Source organism: Taudactylus pleione, unplaced genomic scaffold, assembly GCF_031769625.1.
Source record: "Taudactylus pleione unplaced genomic scaffold, aTauple2 ptg000352l, whole genome shotgun sequence".
Taxonomy (NCBI): domain Eukaryota; kingdom Metazoa; phylum Chordata; class Amphibia; order Anura; family Myobatrachidae; genus Taudactylus; species Taudactylus pleione.
In genome coordinates, this window is record NW_028284753.1 from 5,820,889 (window position 1) to 5,842,496 (window position 21,608).

The following is a 21,608-nucleotide window of genomic DNA, read 5'->3' on the forward strand; positions in this document are numbered from 1 at the left end:
TGCAGCAGACGGGAGACACGCGGATTTGGCTGCCGCCAGCGTGGCTCCAATTTTGTCCAGATCCGGACCAAATAGGACTTCTCCATTAAAAGGCAAGGCTTCCAGGCCCTTTTTGGAATCAGCGTCCGCCTTCCAAGATCGCAACCATAAGGTGCAACGAGCCGCCACTGCAGCCGAAGAAATCCGTGAGGTCAGGGTACTGATATCTAAAGCCGCTTCGTTAATGTAAGTGGCCGAATCCCTGAGATTGCCTATCAACTCGGTCTGTTCAGCCGAACAGTCGGAATCGAAAGACGCCTCTAAAGTATCTGCCCAGCGCTCCATAGCTCTGGCTACCCAACAAATGGGTAGCCTGGCTGCCCCCCCGCAAGGGAATAAACTGACTTTAGGCGGATTTCCACCTTACGGTCCGTGGCATCCTTTAAGGAGGACATGGAGGGCATGGGCAACGCGGCACTTCAGACCAGGCGTGTCACATGTGAATCCACCTGTGGCGGGGATTCCCACTTAGCAAAATAATTGTCTGCAAACGGATACACCACTGCTAAACGCCTTTGAGGCTGATACCGTTTGCCTGGATGTTTCCACGTCTCCTCTAAGTGGTCCACTAATTGACCCGAAAGAGGAAACACTGTGGCGTCACCCTTAACATCCTTGAAAAAGGCATATTTGGATTTTGACACTGGAGGCTCATCATCCTCAATAACTAAAGCAGTGCGGACTGCACGAATAAGGCCAGGAAAATAAACCTTAGACTTAGCGTCCGACTCTTTAGTACGGGGAGGTTCTTGGTCAGGAAGATCCAGAATCTCCCCATCATCGGACGTCCCGTCGTCATCCTCATAAGGAGCAGACACAGACGCCACCGGCCGCTTGTGAGGCCGCAACACAGACTCCCCTTGTAACTCGTCCGACAAATGCTGTACAGAGCTTTTCAGCGAATCTCCTGAGAGACCTGAGGAGGGGAAATAGGGAGACTGTGGGGTACCATCAATTGTCTCGGGAAACCCTGCATGGGCGACGACACCACTGACTACTGGGAGAATCCCATCTGTGGGAAGGTAGGCTGCGGAGCTAACTGGCCCACGAGGGTTGTAAGCGCTTTGGCGAAACAAGCCCAGGGCGGCTCCTGTACCGGAGCCGTGACAGTAATTGGCCGTTCCAATAAATAACACTGCCGACATAGCCCCTCCGCGTTACCCTCCCCCTCCGCTATTGGTACCTTACACTTAGTATACAAAAGCTGGAGAGGAAAGTCACTCTCAGACATGATGGTAAGTATGTGACCCCTCTCACTGATATTTGTTAGTATAGCGGGAGAACCACCCTGCAAGCACCGCACCGCAAGGACTTTAGCATAAGAAGAACAGGGACAGTGAAAAGGCTGACAGTAGAAAGTGAAAGTACAGGCAGCAGACGCTAGCAGAAGTCACATACAATGCAAAGAAATCAATTCCTGCACTATCAGCGCTGATTCTCAACTACGCGACACAGAGCCTGGTAGGACACAGCACTGCATACACAGACCTGAACCAACGGAGGAGAGGTATGCTGGGGGACCCAGACCGCGATGCCACCGATCTTCAGCGTCCAGCAGCGCTCACCATGCTTCCAGCAAAAGATGGTCACCGAGGAGCAGAGAGGAGGCCGGCCTGGGGGAGGAGCGCTGCCACAGGGCCAGTCAGCAGAGCGGAGAGGGCTGTGTGCAGCGGGGGAGGCGCCGGCTGTGTTACAGGGAAGGCGCGCTTCCCTGGCATGCAATTAACCCCTGGGATGCCGCAGCGCTACTGCTCAGCTGCGGTTCGCTGTCCCAGGGGGGTAGTGGAAGCGCAGGTCCGAAACATGGCTCCACGCTGCAGCCAGTCCCCAGAGAGCCCCCTGCCTGAGGACTCTGGACCATGTGTTCAGCAGGGACCCACCGCGGGACCCCGCTGCCCCCTTGAATCCGGCCATGGCCCCAAACATCTGGGGTCACCGCTAGCTGTGACCCCAGATGCCTACCATCATCCCCGGATCAGTACCGGCGTTCTGGTACCGGCGGGGGTGTAGGGAAGACAGCATGGACGTCAGTACTGACTGTCCATGTTGTACATCCAGATGAGCAGCCACAGCTGCTTGTAGAAAACTTCAGGGGCCAATTCTAGCCCCCCTCTAAACAGGTGCATCCGACTCCGGCCGGGCACCAAACGAAACTGGGATGCCTTTGCTCGGGGGCGGGGTATAGGAGGGGGACCCTAGTGCATCCTGGGAGGCTGAAAGCTTAACTCTATGGTGCCCGATGCCTGACGTCATCACCTATACCCCAAGGTATCCTGTGGATACCCTATGGACCCTGAAGTAGAAAAAAGTATTTGCCAGTCTAATCCAGATTACAATACCAAGTACTCTAAAGTAGGCAAAAATAAAAAATATTCTATGCACTCATACCTCTGAGGAAGAATTTTGTCCTGGGACAAATAGCCTGGCTTTTGCACATCCTTGTTAAAATCGCCATACTTGGCCTGTACAGCATAAGAGGCTAGGAGCACTGCGGTCTCTGGGGGACAGTAGATGTCATCATTCAGGATTCCTTCCTTTACTTGTAGAAAGAAGAGTCTCTGGGTTATATCCTGGATCAACTCCTCAGACACATCCTCTGGGTAAAATTTGGCACGGAACTTGAAGAGCATAGGACTATCCTTCCGCACATCCTGAGCAGTCACCTGAGTATACAACAAAGTCCATTATTAATAATATGGTGCAGATAATAAATGTTCTATAAGGGGTATATTTACTAAAGTGCAGGTTTTTAGAAGTGGAGTTGTTGCCCATAGCAACCATCAGATTTATCTATCTAGCACCTTCTATAAGATAATGGCTTGAATCTGATTGGTTGCTATGGGCAACGTGTCCACTTCTAAAAACCTGCAATTTACTAAATACACCCCATAGGGTACATATTGCTTTAGTACAATGCTAAATGTCTGTGTGACAAAACAATGCCATCTCTATGGTATGCTAGGTAGTAAGATGTGATTATTTTGAATACTAATAACGTGCCTGTAAGTAAAGAATGTAAATACAGCTGAGCATAGTTCATATGCAGAGGATTACCTGTCTGTCTGAGGGTAGCACAAAAGGACCTTTCCTCCCCATATTGTGGCTCAAGACAGGGTTAGGTTTAGGCGTCCCGGGGGGAGTTCGGGTTAGGCTGCGGGAGGGGGGGGGGGGAGGTTAGGGTTAGGCACTAAGAGGGGAGGGTAAGGTTTAGGCACTTACCGGAGGGTTAGGATGCGGGGAGGGAAGGGTTTGTATCAGGGTGCCAGAAAGGAGGGTTAGGAGGTAAATAGGGCAGGGGAACAGTACTAAAGGTGCCCACACACATAGCGATCTGCACACGATCCCACAATGTGCGCAATTTCCCCTGAAGTCTCCCCCGGCAGCTCTACACATGATTTGGAGTAAAAAGCATCCAATCTGACTTAAGATCTATCTTGCATCTTAATTTTTTTATTTCCCCAGTGCATTGTGTCCCAGATTGTCAGATCTGCCCTACTGCACGGCAGATCTGACGATGCGATGTGCGACCAGCGGGGACGCGCATCGCATCGTGAGTGGGAACTCACGATTTACTCTCAATTTGGCCATATTTTACACGATCTGTTGTTCCAATGTGTTGGAATCGTCAAGATCGGGTAAAATATCACTGTGTGTGGCCAGCTTTATCGTTCCCCTGCATCAGGATGCCGCTGTCAGTATATTGACAGCCGGCAACCCAAGTGTCGGGATATCATACCCAACCTGGTATTTTATATACAATACAGTTATATTATATTCCTCAACTCTATATGTATTTATATGATGCCCATGTGCATATGAATAGTGTGGTTATCTGTATGTTTAATTTAATTTTACATTATTAAAGACATATATAGTGTGTCCTGATATCATTATTGAATCTGCCATGTCACATGTGATGTTTTGATTGGTAAAAGCGCAGTTCCTCATCAGGTGCTATTTTACTGTAATAGAGGACTTGTTTATCTGTAAGAGCACTGCACTTGCTCTGCAACGTTTCTTCACGAATATCTCCGTCTCTCCCTTTCCATATCACTGCATACAATCAGCAGATCACTGCATACACCAAGACACCACTATGGCCATCAAGTGAGAACTACAGAAACAGAATTCCTACAGACAGGCCGTCTATTTAATAGGATCTACTCCCATTACCAGAAAATTCCTGCCTAGATTCTATATCACTGGCAGGTGCAGATATGACCGGAGGCCGAGAGGCAGACACTGGATACTGCCTGATCACTCATTGCATTAGACCACACAATTGGAGCAGCCAGACAGCATCTTCTGCCTATTTGTCAGGAGCAGCCATTCACTGAGCATTCTGATTGGTGGATGCTGCTGGCCACCCACCTCTATTGCCCGCTCTGGATTTGACACTGTTCTAAATAAAAATAAAATAAATTAAAATACTTACCACATACAATTTTATTTTTTTTTTTTAAATCTATTTTATTATAGTTCTCAGATTAACATCAAAACAATGCAGTGTAAATCAGATTGCAAATATTATAGATGAATAACAAAAGTGCATCTATTACCGTGAACACTTGGCTTACCTAGCCTGTTGCTAACATTCAAAATGATGCATATGATGAAAGGTTGCAATCCCATCAGCACAATATACACAAATATTAAATTCCAAAACAAAAGAAGAAAAATAAATAAGGAGGGGGGAGGGGGGGAGCACACAAGAGGATAGTGGGGAGGGGGGTAGAAAGAGGAGGGGGGGGGCGGTCTGAGATAGTTAAATGAACTATACATAAATCTCTGAGTGTCTTAGCCTAGATACCTTGCAATAAAGACTATTACATAAACAGGTTTATAAATTCTGTAGCAGTTGTCTGTGGAGGTGCCACTCCGTCTTATCAAAAACACTAAATATTTGATTCTGAATATTATTTTCCAACTTGTCAATATAAGGACCCCACTTTTTGTAGAATCCCATGACGCCTTTTTCTGGGTCCGCCTGTGCAGATTTTCTATCTAAATATAGGATTTGAAGAATCTTCCCTCTTACTTCAGCAAGAGATGGGGATGAGCAAGAAACCCAATGCTTTAGAATTATTTTTTTTGAGACCGTCAACAACATGGTAAGGATGGGTATTGGGGAATTTCTAAAAGGGCCCAAATCCCATCCAGAAAAATTGATACATAAACACACTACTGGGTCTGGTAGTACATGAACCGAGAATGTTCTATTAATGAAGGCTATAACCTTATTCCAGAAACATCTAACTTTCCTGCACTCCCATATACAGTGAAAACAGGAGGCTGAGCTGATATGACATTTGTAACATGCTCCAGTGTGTGTGGGGTTAAATCGGGCATGCAGTGCCGGAGAGATATATGCCCTCTGTACTGAACGCAGATGGACTTCTTGTAAATAGGAGGAATTGAGTATTTTCATGGTAGAAGCATAGTGTTTGTGAATCTGTGTAGCTCCAGAGAGGGAAGGGATATCTCTCCGCCACTGAGTCAATAGCTTATCCCAATTGGACTGTGAGGAGATCTCTATTATTAAAGCGTATAAATATTTAATACGAAATGTGGAGCGGATCTATATCTAATTTTGAATTAGTATCAATAGGTGGGGGTAAGGATTGTAAATAATGTCGGGTTTGCAGGTACATATAAAAATTTGTCTGTGGGAGGTCATATGTCAATTTAAATTCAGAGAATTGAAGTAATCCGACCCCTGTGTCAAAAACTTTTGAGGAACTTGATAAACCCTTATCTCTCCATGTTAGAAAATGTGTGTTTGACAGAGATGGTGGAAAAGAGGGGTTTCCCCATAGTGGGATATAAGGGGATGTTAAATAGTTCCTCTGAAATTTGCGATTTAAAGACCGCCAGGCAAAATAGATATCATGAAACAAAGGGTTTTGGAGTATACGGGAGGGTATGTCAGAGGGTTTGGAGTGTAGTAAAGCTCCTGGAGAATATGGGGAGAATACAGCTCTGTCCAATTGTTTATTTGTCACTTTCTAACAGCCAGTCAGCAACATATTTAAAAAGAACTGCAAGAGTAAAGGCAGCAGTCTGTGATCCCAATACCCCCTAATTGTTTAGAAGCCATGAGTTTATTTAGACTTCCAAATAAAACGTGTCATAATTTGCCGAAGACGAAGAATGTCTTTTTTGGAAAGACTAATAGGTAACATTTGCATTATATAAAATATTTTAGGAAAAATAATACTCTTAATTACTGCTGCCCTTCCTAAGATAGAGAGAGGGATTAGTTTCCAATTATCTAGTAAAGTGTTAATTTTAGTAATAACAGGGGAGAAGTTTTCTTTATATAAAAGGGATATGTCTACAGGAATTTGGATCCCAAGATAGGTTATTTTTCGTGGATGTACATTTAAATGCAGCAATGGGAGAAGCTAGAGGGAATGACTGAGGTTGTTTGTGCAGGAACAATAGTTCCGATTTGTCGATATTTATTCGGTATCCAGCTCGACCTCCATAAGACCCAATTATTCGTAAAATTTCGGGAATTGAGTTTTCTGGGTCAGAGATGAACAACATGTCATCGGCGAACAGGGCTATCCTCATCTCCACGTCTCCAACCCCAATACCATTGAAAACGGGGGAAGCCCTTAAAGCAATAGCCACAGGTTCTAATGCTATGGCAAAGAGGAGCAGGAAGAGAGAACAGCCCTGCCTAGTTCCTTTTTGAATCGTGAATGGGGGAGAAAGATAGCCATTACAAGAGATTTGGGTTTGAGGTGAGGAATATAACAATTTAAGATTTTGAATAAACAAATCTGGAAAGCCAAAATGTGAGAGGGTGTTAAATAAGTGTGACCACTTTACCAGGTCAAATGCTTTTTCAGCATCTAGGGAAAGAATCATATGATCTTGCGTTGTGGTAGAAACATTAGCCTCAGAAACAGCAGTAAGAACTCTCCGAACATTTACCTCTGAGTAACGTCCCCAGATAAAGCCTGTTTGATCTGGGTGGATGAGCCCAGGAAGAAGGATTTTCAAACAGTCTGCAATAATTTTAGTGAGTAATTTGTAATCTGAATTAAGAAGGGATATGGGACAATAGGAGCCAGGTAATGTGAGATCTTTGCCAGGTTTAGGAGTTACTTTTAGAATGGCTGTATTAAAATGGAGGGGTAACTTAGGGGATTTAAGAAGGGAGTTGAGGACCGTCACTAAAGTGTCACCTATTCTAGGTAGGAGTATTTAGTAGAAATCTCCGCTAAAGCCGTCTGGGCCAGGAGCTTTATTCCTTTTAATATGTTTAATCGTATGCTGTATTTCCTCAAGGGAAATTGGGGCTGTGAGTGATTGGCCTGATTCAGGGGAAAGTTTTGGGAAAGGCAGATTATTCCAAGAATCAGAAGGAACATCTGTACTGTCAAAGGCTGTTGTCTGGGGTGTCTCAGACTCAGAGTAAAGATTAATATAGAAAGCCCGGAGAACTTCTGCTGCCTCCGCATTATTAGTGGTGAGAGAGCCCTGAGGAGTTTGTAAAGGTTGTGTTATCATAGGAGGTCGCAAACCATTAAGAAGATTGGTTAAAAGTTTCCCCGTCTTGTTTCCAAACTTATGGAAGCGATAACTGACAGAAAATAAATATTTGTAACCCATTTGGGCCATAAAGTCATGGAAATGTGTTTTGGCTAAGAGAGAAGACTGCTTTGTTAATGGGGTAGGGTGGGATTTATATTGCTGAAATGCTGCAGTCAGTGAGGATTGGGCGTCTAAATACTGAGAAGCGTATTTTTTGTTGACCGAGGAGACATATGATATAATATTTCCTCTGAGTACAGACTTCGCTGTCATCCAAAATAAAATAGGGTCTGTATCCAGATGGGAGATATTATTGAGACTGTATTCTTCCCAGGCTGTTTCTAACCTATCTCTAAATTTGGTGGCATTTGCCAAGTACGATGGGAATTTCCAAATTTTAGGTATAGATGCTTCGTCTGTAATGCATAGAGTAATTGATGTTAAGGCATGGTCAGAGATGGCAATTGTTTCTATTTTGGATATCTGTAAATTAGGAAGAAGAGACTGGGAGATCAGGATATAGTCTATCCTTGAAAGAGTCTGTGTGCAGCCGATAGGCAGGTGTACTCTCGTTCAGTAGGGTTCAGGGCTCTACAATCATCTATAGCTTGTAATCTTTTGGCCAGTAAAGGAATTCCAAATTTCGGGAGCGATTTTAGAGGGTTGTGATTTATCCAGTATAGCAGAGGAAATAAGATTAAAATCTCCGCCAAATATTAAAGGGTACGAGAGTAAGGAGTGCCAAAATCCTCTGCAAATTTTTTTTGGAATAAGTGTTTGGGGCGTAAATGTTGCATAACACATAAGTATGTACCTTGAACTTAATTTGGAGCACTATATATCTTCCCTCGGGATCAGATAGAGTGGATATTACTTCTAATTGTTAATTGTTTTTTACTTAGAATAGTCATCCCCCCTGGCCTTAGAGTTACACGTGCTCTATCCAAGGACCTGCCAGTTTAACATATTGAGTTTCACAACCTCATCTGGGCATAGGTGGGTCTCCTGTAACATAATAATATCAATTTTCATTTTGTTGAGATATAAAAGAATTTTTCTTCTTTTAGAAGGGGAGTGAATACCTCCGACATTCCAGGATCCGATGCTAAGAGAAGACATATTGCGATTTAGGGCATATATGTGACATAGGCCAAAACAGATATACATTGTTAAACCACCATGGGAGGGGGATGGGAGGAAAGGAAGGGATGGGAAAGGGTGAAAAAAGACAAACATTTCAAAAAAGAAGAATATTATGAGACACAGTATATATTGCTTAATGAGGTATAAACATAACCATAAAGAGGTGTGGTAATATACTGTGCTTCCGGTGAAAATCACATATCAAATTTTTCCCAAAAAGCCAAAGTTTAGAAATGTATAAACTTCCAGCCAGAGTGTGAATAAGAATGAGCTCACACCAAGCTCACCAAACCGGTTCTAATACCATACTAAAGTAAGTAACTAAACCCCCATGGGAATTACAGTATATTCGCTGAAGTAAGTACTGTAGTTGTAAAACCATAAAGTATCATCTCCTGGAGCGATCGGAGTGCCTAGCGTTGAAATATACAACTATACCTATTAAGATATGTGCAAACTAGTATCAAGACATAGAGAACATAGAAAACAGATAAACATGAGAGACAGTCATGTGGCATATCAATCAATAATGGACGGTTCAGCAGCTCATCCCTTGATAAGACAGAGCAAGAATTTTTCGGCCGCATCCATTTGCTAATTTATTATTTTGTTTCTGATTTCCTCTTCAGAAAGGGATATTGATTTCATTCTGTGGGTTGATCACTGATATCAGAAGTAGTTGCCTGGGAAAGTTCCTGTAGGTACGCAGTAGCATCTGAGGGTGTAGTAAAATCTTTATGGGATGAACCATCATATATCCGTAGTCGGGCGGGGTATAAAAAGCCAAACTTGTGTCTCTCTACAACGAGTTGGGAACATATGGGGGAAAACGCTTTGCGAGCCCTTGTCAGTTCCACTGAATAGTCTTGAAAAATAAAGAGCTTATGATCTTCCCACATCATATTTTTCACTCGGCGAGAAGCGGACCAGAATGCCATTTTGTGCAAATAATTGAGGCATTTAAGACGGGTGACTCTTGGGCGCGGCCTATTGGGGGTCGGAGGGGGGCCAACTCTGTGCACTCTTTCGATTACCAAATCAGTTTGGAGGCTGAATCAGCCTTTAAAAAGGTTTTTTCCGGCGGTGAGTGAGCGGAGCTGAAATCGCTGCTTCCTCACTCCATATAGCCGGTACCGGAAGTCCCTGCCACATACAATTTTTAACAATATTTAGTTTAGTTCACATGTTAGATAAAGCAGAAAGTATATTAATATAAAGAGAAATAACCTTTTTGTTGAGCTTTAACCATGTTGAGAAGCCCTTCGTGTCCTGATACTGAAGCCCAAAATACCACACTTCTCGAAGGCCGATTGTTTTCACAACCTGTGGAGAATGAAACAGTTATATGTAGATTTTGATGTGATCAGGGCACATGCTAAACCATATAAGGAATTGGTATGAATTACAGCTGGACCCCTGGCCGGCGGTTCAAATCCCAACAGCGCCTGGCCGACAGAGGAAGATATCCCGAATGTCCCTAGGTAAGTATTCACTAACCTAATCTACCCCTAACCCTCCTTTAGGGGTGCCTAACCCTAACCATCCCCCCCATGCCTAACCCTATTTCCCCCTCTAAGTGCCTAAACCTAAGCCCCCCTTCCCCGCAGCCTAAACCTAAGTCCCCCAGGGGGTGCCTAACCCTACCCTCCCCCCACGGGTGCCTAACCCTAACCTTCCCCTCCCCCTAGCTTAACCCTAATCTCCCTGGAGGGTGCCTAACCCTAAGTCCCCCCCCCTCCCGGGAGTCCTAAACCTAACCCCCCCCCCCCTTCGGCTGTCCGCTGCTGCGCCCGGCATCCGCTCAATCGGGATGCCCGGCGCCGGTCTACCGACATCGGTCAAATGACAGGCGTCTAGATTTAGACGCCTGTCATTCGTCCCTAGTCGGGATAACAATGTCTGGAAGCCAGCGGTCGGCATTCCGTCCGCCGGCTTCCTGAATGTATACACCATATAAAATACTGCCATAGTTTTGGGTTTGTGACATCTGTTATGTGCTGCAGTAACAGAAATCAATGTTATCTAGGCTACTTATTATCTTTTCGTTGGGCACAAATGCAAGTCACTGGTCATTTGGTTCAATCACTTAACACCCAGAAATGTTGCAAGCTTGCCAGAAACATGGACAATAATTGGATAGATCATATAGATAAACATTTGTGATCAACCAATGATGCAATTAACTTTTTCCAGTGAGCTTTAACATAATTTGAACACATTTGCTAAAAACTTTTAGACTACACGTGGGATTAGGTCTAACAAGAATCGTGAACGTCTTGCAATTTATGTCGTCCTACGTGAATGATATGACACTGAAGGAGGATCCCTAAAGTAAGTTCCAAAGTATCAATGATTCAAGGGTTGAGACGCATCAGAACGGCTGTTTCCAGTTCGAATTAATACTAATTGTTGTTTACGCACCCACTGAAGGACATCGGTGTGAGAACTGTCCAAATACATGATCATCATCCTGAGAGGGTGAATGTTTACATAGATTTTAAAAGTAGTACTAACATTATACCACACTGTATATTATTATTCTTTTTTATATATACATTGAGTGATGCCACACTGAAATACATAAGGACATTCAAGAAGCGCCAGATCCACCCATTTCTTTTGGGATTAGGTCTGGACAAGTTGTTCAAAATCATCCCAATGGGATCTTACATTGTAAGTGATTTCTATTAACCTGTGATGTTGATCAGGACAGGTGGAAATTGTTGCCAGAGAATGCATGGTCATTGTTCAACTGCACAGAGTGTCCCCTCTTACAAGCCAAATGGCAGGATCTATTAAATTTAGCCAATGGTCAAATTGGACACAAAACTACTGAGTTGAAAGAACGAAGGGGATTGGCTGCTACAGGTTACATCACATTTCTCTGTATGCAAACTTTCGGATATGACCTCAGATAACACTTTTTATCCTATACATGTGGGCAAAAATAAGCACAACATGCTTTAATTTTAGTTTATATTACAAGTTTCACATTTCTCATTTAAAAACTCATAACAGCCTATCTCAAAAGTTCGCACACACTCTGTCTTGCAAATAAACATTTACAAGGCATTTCAATAGTTTTTTTAGGTGGTGATAATTAAAGGACACCCAACAGAGAAATAAATGGGGGGCAGGAATACATATGCAAATACCCCTAAAATATAACTTTTAATAAAAATTACTAAAACAATAGGTCATGTATCAATGGATGACCATATCTTACCCAATAGACACACAGATTATAACATACAAAAACACATAACAAAAAAACTACTTGCACTAAAATAAATATTACAATATTCTCAAATCAGATGGAGAAGCAAGTATAATATCCTCCTTATTGGCGAAATTCATTACGGAAATCTAGAATAATAAGGCAACATACAGTACACATTGCAAAACGTGAAACAATATAAAACCAACAGCTAAAGTTAAAGCATTAGTTCCGTTGGCATTTGTTCAGATGTTTCGCTAGATGTAATGGAAAAAAGCAGCAGTTTAAGATTACGGTTATCAGTGTCAGCTGTCACCGTACAAATAGCGGAAGCAGAGGCCCAGTGTCCAGCCAGCAGCCAGCGTCACTTTCGCCTGCTATCAGAGCTTCAGCATCCTTTTGGAGAAGCACACCAGTCTGATAGGACCATCGTGATCTCAAAACAGCTGCTGTTTGTGCAACTCCTCAAAGTCTCTAGTCTATACCATAAGCTGTTCTTAGCCAGAGTTATTTTATGTGTGCACAATATATACTGTTCAAGATGATCTATATTCAGTTCCCATACAAATTGTGCCACAGATGTGTCCTGCTACATCTTTGCGCCATACGCCATGTAGCGCGTCATGCTAGTTGTGCCCTGTTGTGGAGATGTATCTTGCAGCATGCTGCAGTAAGGCGCAACGTAACGTATTGAAGCGCTGGAAAAGCCGGGGTGTGTAATACAACTTTCTGTCCACCAGATTTTTGCTTATTGCACAGCACATATGTGAAATAGCTAACAAAGCTTTTGTAGCGCCGTAATTCATTACACCATACAGTAGTACTGGACTGTGCTTTGTCATGAAAGAAGGATTAAAGACAGAGCAATTCAGGTTCAATATTCTTAAGGAACTCTACTGAACTCAATACATTGCTCCCAACTTCCCACCGCCCGCTATTGACATTGTATTATCCACATTCCCTGCTGTTAAGTCGCACGCGTAAAACATCATATACACGACAGGTGTGGGTCTCGATGCGCCTGTCGTGTGTGGGCGAGTGGTTAAGGTGAGCGCCTCGGGTTCGATGCCCGGAAAGTATCTGTAATTTTTTTTTTCCTTTTAAATCTTCACTACAGAATTAAAAATAAATCATTTGGTGTGCGAGTTCTGTCATTTATAAAAATACATATCTTTGTTGGCCAGACGACGCACAACCAGCATTAAATAAATACAGAGCACTTCCAGTTCAATACTCTTGAAATCAATACATTGCTCTCAACTTCCCACCACCTGGCATTTCCATGCTACTGTATGCCACCCAGCGGCATTTTACGCTAAACCACTATACAGTAGACATTTTACACGTTAAGGGGCGTCCTGCAGGCCTGATTTCTATTCTGCGTACTCATTCCTGACAATATGGTGGCTCGCTATAGGCTTTATTGTAGGGGTGAGCTGCTCATTCTCATGCGTTGGCAGGACAGGGCGCTCGCCAACAATATTGAAAAACAGCAGGCGTATATGAATGCCCGCCCTGACATAATATATAAATACGGCCGTCAACGGACAGTCCGCTCCCTTCAAAAGAGGTGGAGCGATTTAGTCCGGAGAGCACCCGGCAGCTGCTGAGTCTAAGGGTCCAAGTTAGGCATAGTAAGTACAGTATTGTACATTACTGTCATTATATAGCCAACCAGTATCTGCCATAGCGGCATACTGTTTGGCTTAATGTACCATAAGTGATAGTGAAGTGTGGTGAGGTCAATGGCTGGGGAGGCTAGTATCAGAGTCAGATTTACACACAAAGGTTGAGTCTCCCATATCCAAAATGCTTGGGACCAGGGATATTTTGGATAACGGAATATTCCGTATTTTGGAATATTTTCATGCCATAATTAAATATCTTGGGAATGGGACCCAAATATATACACAGAATGCATTTATGTGTTATATACACCTTATACAGACAGCCTGCAGGTAAGTTTATACAATATTTTCAATAATTTTGTGGCTCAAGCAAAGTGTGTGTACAGATATTAAATTAATTTATGTTTCATATACACACAGCCTGAAGGTAATTTTATACAATATTTTTAATAATTTGTGCCTTAGACAAAGTTTGTGTACATTGAACCATCAAAAATCAAAGGTTTCATTATCTCAGTCATGCCAAAATTATTCCGTATTTCGGAATATTTGGATATGGGAGACTCAACCTGTACTGTACAATACTTTATTGTACAGTATACTACATATGATTTGGTTGTTAGTTTTGACTATAAAAATGATTATAATAGCACAAACATGAATGATACAAATATGATAGGGTCATTCCATATAAGATCACCCCCCCCCCCCAAAAAAAAGAAAATGTCCACCACCCATCTGAGATTTTTATTTCATTTTTTTGTTTGAGAGGACGTAAAAAAAAACAACAATTTCTGCCAAATATCTCGACTGTCTGACTGTTAGTTTCAGAAATATTGATTTTCAAATTTATTAAACTATTTACTAATCACGGCTTATTTATGAAGTTTATTTTAAGTATCACGGGTGTTTATTAAGGAGTCACCACAAAATTTGGACCCCTAAGGTAACTTTTCCTCCCGAATCCAAAGATCCAAACCAAATTACTTTATTTCCCCAACGTTTTGAGTTACAGCAAACATTCAAGATTTTGGAACAGAATTAAAACACAAGGTTAAATCAACATTACGTATCCCAATTGTTTTAGGTGCTTATCAAGGTATACATTACTACCAGGAAAAAAAAAAAAATCAGCATGGTACTTCATTTCATAGTGGAGAAAAAAATAAATAATGAAGTAGACGTTCTATTACTGTTGTACCGCATACATAATTTACACAAGAAGCCATGAAATTTATAAACTTAAATATAATTACCAGTTTTTCAACTTCAAATGGACCTGCGCTCACTCCTATGAATACTTGGAGCTAGCTGCGGCCACTAGGAGATAATCAACTCTCCTAAGGAATTATAAAACAAACAATATGCCTGCGCTCTGCTGCAGTTGTACATTATCTATTAGGGCAGGGAACTTTTTTTACCTTTTACCTCAAAGTATATTTAGATACGCTGACGTTACCCCCTTGATTTGAAAGGAAGGAAATCATAGTAGTGCCCCCCATATAATGCCCCTGTAGTAGTGCCCCCATAGTTATGCCCCTGTAGTAGTGCCCCCATATAATGCCCCTGTAGTAGTGCCGCTTGTACAAAAAAAAAAAAAAAAAAGCCTTAACCCCCACTCCTGTATCTGCCGCCATCCTGTCCGCCCGGCTGCTGCTCCTCCTCCTCCCATAGTGAGCATGGAGAGAGCCGGAAGCTGGAGTTCAGAAGAGAACTCCAGCCATCAGCTAACGCGGCGCTGCAGCAAAGGAGCCCGGTGCCCGCTGGTAATAACATCTCAGCAGGCGTCCGGCTTAGGGCCTCCCTGCGGCAAAGTCCAGGGGTGGCGGGGATAGCCCCAGGCTATCAGCCTCGGCCAGGGGTGCCCTGGAGAGGGGTACCCCTTTATTGGAGGGGTCCCCATCTCCCAGGGATCCCTGGCCTGGGCTGACTAGCGGCCACGGCTGATGCTGCGGCTGGGGGGCCCGGTGAAAGGGCTCCCCTGGCTGTTGCATCAGTCCCCCCACTAGAAAGGGTCTGGAGCTGGTTTTAAATATAGGTTGAACCTCATGCAAAATTTTTTAACCCTATATTTAAAAACCAGGTCTGGCCCTGCTGCCTGGTGCTGGTTCTTAAATTATGGTGGAACCATACTAATTTTGTTCCCCATCATTTTAGGAACCAGGACAGGCTAGCAAGTCTGGGACTGGTTTTACTTTAGGGGGGGGGGGGAACCCTATGTCGTTTTATTTTTATAAAAACACTTTATATTATTAGGTATACAGGCAGAAACATGCACAAATCACACTGATCTGTAAAACTTCTATTTCACAGTGAGTTTGCTACAATCTCACACGAGATTGGAAACTCTAATCTTAGTACTTTTGCGAGTTGCATCTTTTTCATCTAAAGTACTTCCTATTTTGGCCGATGGTGAGTTTTTTCGAGTTTGCAATCTCACATGAGTTTTAACAGTGAAAAAAGAGAACTCCCTTCAAACTCACTCAAGTTTGTCTTTGGTAAATTTGCGAGATGAAAAAAATGCCTAAAATCACCAGAGTTTGCAAACTCACACAAATTCGACCATTAGTAAATTTAACCCTTTAAAGGTAAATTACAGATCTTTACAACAGGTTCCAAACAAAAGGTAAATAATGTTATTGTTGACTCAACTTCAGTTATGTTTAAGTTTTTAAATTTCATTGTATCTTCTGCAAATTATGTATGTAGTACAACAGTAATTGAACGTCAACTTCATTATTTTTTTTTCTCCAGTATGAAATGAAGTACCATGCTGATTTTTTTTGTGGTAGTAATGTATACCTTTGTTAAGCACCTAAAAAAAGTTTGGGATCTCTAATGTTGATTTAACCTTGCATTTTTAACTCTGTTCCGGATTCAGGAGGAAAAGTTATCGTGGAGGTCAAAATTTCATGGTGATTCCTTAATAAACACCCGTTATACTTCAAATAAACTGAATAATTAAGCTGTGATTAGTAAATAGTTTAATTAATTGAAAAATCAATACTTGAGAAACTAACGGTCAGACAATCGAGATATTTGGCAGAAACAGTTTATTGACATCCTCTTAACTAAAAAAATTTCATAAAGATCTGATATGGGTGGTGGACACCCCTGGATGAACTGACATGGAATGAACCGGTATTTATACTTTAACTTACAAATACTGTACAGTGGATATATAGATATATATTAACCCTCTGTGCTGGGGGGTACCAGGAGTTGGCTTTCCTGGTTCCCCTTTCTGCTCTCAGCGCTGTGGGGTCAAGGGAGCGGGCTCTCCCTGTCCCCAAACGTGCGTCCAATCTGCTTAGGACTGCTGGGATAAGCTCTCAGTCCCCAGGGGTCAGAACACAGTACCTCCGATGCAGCGCAGCACCACACGGAGAGCCCGGGCCCCCTGTTTGTGGCACTCAGTCCCGGCTGCAGCAACTTCTTGAAACCCTGGAGTGCCAGGAGCTATGCTCCCGGTCCCCAGCAATCTGCACAGAGCCATGCAGCCCTGGGATTAAGTCCCAGCTGCAGCTGCTCTACCTGCACTGTGGAGCTGGGGTGCCAGGAGCTAGGCCCCTGGTCCCCATTGTGGAGCACTTGGTGGCTCCTCACACCTAGCCCCTAGCCAACCCCCCCCCCCCCCCCCCCCAATGCAGCGCACCCGGGGAATAACAATTAATTGCCGAGGGCACCGGAGAGGATCCAGGCCGCTTAAGTTCAAACACATTAAAAATACATTTTATCAAACACCCGACACCTAGTGCCGGTAACACATTTAAACAAAATGAAGCAGAGCGTCTATTGTTCCATTTAAAAATGGTGCCGGGGCACAGCGTTAACCCTTTCAGTGCTGCGGCGTCCATTGTCCCCACGTGGGTCAGAGTCTCTGGCCACAGCCTCCGTTTCCGGGAACGACGTTCAGGCAGGCCCCCGCTCAGCCCTCCAAACTTGGGGGGGGGGTTTGCGAGCAAGATCGCAGGACCCGTTCTGCAGATGCAGATTCCTAAACATCGTAGATATGCATTCATCCTCGGATAAAGATACATCTCTGAATCAGGCCCTTCTTAGTAGCATAGTCTACTGCAAATGTACTAACTGAAACTAGCTCGTCAGAAAGGAAACATTTTCCAAAAACAGGAAGAGCAGGAAGGTGGAGCAGTAGCCTAGGTGGATTTTTAGATCATTCGCTATAAAGAGAACACACACACACACACACACACACACACACACACACACACACACACACACACACAATCTCACAGGTAAAAGATCTTTACACTGGGTGTGATTCTGATATGGATGGATTTAGCATTGCTGCTGCGTCTTATTATTATCATCATCCTTTATTTATATGGCGCCACAAGTGTTCCGCAGCGCTTTACAAAGTACATAAATAGGTTGCCCAGCAACTTAACAGTACAATACAATCTAGGACAAGTACATGGATAATATACAATGCTAGATTACATTAAGTGTTTTTCCTTCAGGAGCTGTGCATACTCAAGCAAATTATGGACTAAAAGTTATGAGATCAGTGTCCTTTCTAATGAACAGAAATTAATTTTCTGTATTTTTAATTCTTTGGCACAATCATTTATGTACATGAATAAATTGTATATTTTTGATATCTAGACCACAGGTTCTCAAACTCTGTCCTCAGGACCCCAACAGTGCATGTTTTCCAGATCTCCTCTCAGAAACACAAGTAAAATAATTAGCTCCACCTGTGGATCTTTTAAAATGTGTCAGTGAGTAATGAATACACCTGTGCATGTGCTGGGTGACCTGGAAAACATGAACTGCGTGGGGTCCTGAGGACAGAGTTTGTGAACCACTGATCTAGACGATTACTATACCTTGCTCTTATAATTTTTGTTATAACATTTCTAGCGCTACTTTTTGTTTATTGTGTATATGTATTGGTGGGGAGTGACTATCCCGCTTTTAGTAGCTGCTTTTACAACATACTCAGCGCCTGTGTAGCATCAGTTGGTGCTTTTTTCTGTTTTGCTGAAGGGAGATAAGGTCAGAGATATAGATGAGAGAGGAATGGGTGAGGGCTTTGTAAGCAAGTGTGAGAATCTTGTATTGGGTTCTAACAGGGAGCCAGTGGAGGGCTTGTAGGAGAGGGGAGGCAGATGTAGAGCGTTTGGAGGGGAAGAGGAGCCGAGCAGCAGCATTTTAGACAAACTGGAGAGGAGACAGATGGTAGTTGGGGATGCCAGATAAGAAGAGGTTACAGTAGTAAAAATCTGGAGATGACCAGTGAGTGTATGAGGGTTTTAGCAGCATCCTGGATGAGAAGGTCAAATCTTTGAAATATTTTTGAGATGGAAACAACAGGACTGGGAGAGGTTCTGGATATGTGGTTTGAAGGAGAGGGAAGAGTCCAGGATAACTCCAAGACAACACACTTTGAGTTATAGGAGATAATTGTCCCATCATTTGTTAAAGAAATAGTGGAAAGTGAGGTTATGTTGGAGGGTGGGAAAATGATCAGCTCAGTCTTAGACATACTAAGTTTAAGAAATCGCTGGGACATCCAGGAAGAGATAGCAGAGAGACAGTTAGAGATACCAGTGAGGAGAGAGGGGGAGAGGTCAGGGGAGGAAAGATAGATCTGAGTATCATCAGCATAGAGATGATAATGGAGGTCAAAAGAGCTGATAAGTTCACCTACAGAGGACATATAGAGGGAGAATAGTAGAGGTTGGGGAACACCTACTATAAGAGGCTGCAGCGGGGAAGCGGAGTCACGAGACAGAGAAGGAGCGGTCAGAGAGGTAGGAGGACAGTCAGGAGAGGGCAGTGTCACATAGACCAAGGGAGTGAAGGATTTGCAGCAGGAGAGGGTTGTACACAGTGTTGAAGGCAGCAGAGAGGTCAAGCAAAATGAGCAGAGAGTAGTGGCCTTTGGATTTGGCAGCAAGGTCATTTAGACTTTTGTGAGGGCAGTTTCAGTGGAGTGGAGAGAATGGAAGCCAGACTGAAAAGGGTCAAGGAGGGAGTGGGAGAAAACAAAGGTGTTAAGGCGGTTGGAAACAATACGCTCAAGGAGCTTGGAGGCAAAAGGGAGGAGAGAGATGGGACGGTAGTTGGAGAGAGTGTCAGCATCAAGGGTAGGTTTTTTAAGAATGGGGGAGACAAGGGCATGTTTGAATGCAGAAGGGACAGTGCCAGAGGGAAAGACTGAGGTGGGCAAGATGGGAACAGGCACAAGGAGAGAGGTAGCGGAGGAGACATGAAGGGATAGTCTTTGAATGCAGCAGTGATGCTTACATATGCAAAAGCAGCAGGAGGCGTCTGTAGTAGAAAGACACCTGCTGTATGCTTCAGTGACCAGCAGCAGCATCCAAGGACACAGCCATCAGATCACCAACGTGAACATCGGCCATCTGAGCAACCCTCAGGTTACGCAGGGTGGCTGGTGGTTTCACATTGCCAGGGCCAGAAAGTCTGTCGGAAGAGCAGACCCTGGCCTCGACACTCCTACAAAACAAAGGCGACAAGCCTCCGGTTTTTGGAACAGACCCGGTCGCCACACATGCACAGAATGGGTCCTGCACATACAGCGCACCATCGGATTTGCACGTAAACAGTCAATTTTGCATCCAAATCCTGCTGTTCGGGAAGCACATGCGCAGAGTGCAGCTAAAACTAGCCAGTTATACAGTTCATCCAGAAAGTATTCACAACGCTTCACTTTTTCCACATTTTATGTTACAGCCTTATTCCAAAATGGAATAAATTCATTTTGTACTCAAAATTCTACACACAACACCCCATAATGACCATGTGTAAAGTTTTTGAGATTTTTGCAAACTTAATATAAAAAAAAAAACACTAAGAAATCACATGTACATAACTTTTTACGGCCTTTGCCATGAAGCCACTCCTTAGTAAAAAGCACATGACAGCCCAACTGGAGTTTGCCAAAATGCACCTGAAGGACATTCTGGTCTGATGAGACAAAGGCCCTCATTCAGAGCCGTACGCTCTGAGCAGAGCGCACGCTCTGAATGAGGGCCACCCTCCATGAAAATAGAGCGTCCTCCTGGACGCTCGTATAGCTGTGGGTGACCACCCACAGGCTATACGAGCGTGCAGTTTGATGGCCGCGATGGTCGTGACCATCGCGACCATCGAAACTGCGAGCCGGAGCCTGCGGTTGAGGTTTTCAACCGCAAGCTCCGGAGTGATTTTGGCTCTACCAGAGCCAAAATCACTCCCACTGACATCACTAGTGATGTCAGTGGGCCGGCTTCTGACGGGAGGCGTTCCCGTGGGAACGCCCCCGTCAGGGAGGCACGCCCCCGTCACGCCTACCAAAGGGGGCGTGCTATCAATCAACATCGACAGCACGCCCCCTTTGATCAGACACAACGAGCGAAGGACTTTCCTTCGCTCGTCGCGTCTGGCGCATGCGCACGACGGAGCTCCCTCCGTCGTGCGCATGCTCAGTGCACACCATCGACCCACTTGCGAGCGGACAGCCGCTTGCGAGTGGGTCTGAATCAGGCCCAAAGATTGAACTCTCTGGCGTGAATGCCAGCCGTTCTGTTTGGAGGAAACCAGGCACCGCTCATCACCAGGCCAATACCATCCCTACAGTGAAGCATGGTGGTGGTAGCATCATGCTGTGGGGATGTTTTTCAGCGGCAGGAACTGGGAGACTATTCAGGATAAAGGAAAAGATGAATGCAGCAATGTATCGAGACAACCTGGATGAAAACCTGCTTCTCAGACTGGGGCGACAGTTCATCTTTCAGTAGGACAACGACCCTAAGCACACAGCCAAGATATCAAAGGAGTGGCTTCAGGACAACTCTGTGAATGTCCTTGAGTGGCCCAGCCAGAGCCCAGACTTGAATCCAATTGAACATCTCTGGAGAGATCTGAAAATGGCTGTGCACCGACGCTTCCCATCCAACCTGACGGAGCTTGAGAGGTGCTGCAAAGAGGAATGGGCGAAACTGCCCCAAGATAGGTGTGCCAAGCATGTGGCATTATATTCAAAAAGACTTGAGGCTGTAATTGCTGCC

At 44.0% G+C, this 21,608-nt stretch overlaps 1 protein-coding gene across 1 annotated transcript in view; it reads right to left on the bottom strand.

The window, feature by feature from the left end:
- MSN (moesin) overlaps positions 1-21,608 on the bottom strand; it is a 176,694-nt gene that overhangs the window by 41,950 nt on the left and 113,136 nt on the right. Inside the window, exons 3-4 of the mRNA XM_088444252.1 lie at positions 9,955-10,050; positions 2,428-2,702 (exon numbers count right to left, since the gene is read on the bottom strand). Coding sequence (XP_088300378.1) covers positions 2,428-2,702; positions 9,955-10,050 — 371 coding nt within the window. The remainder of the gene's footprint in view (positions 1-2,427; positions 2,703-9,954; positions 10,051-21,608) is intronic.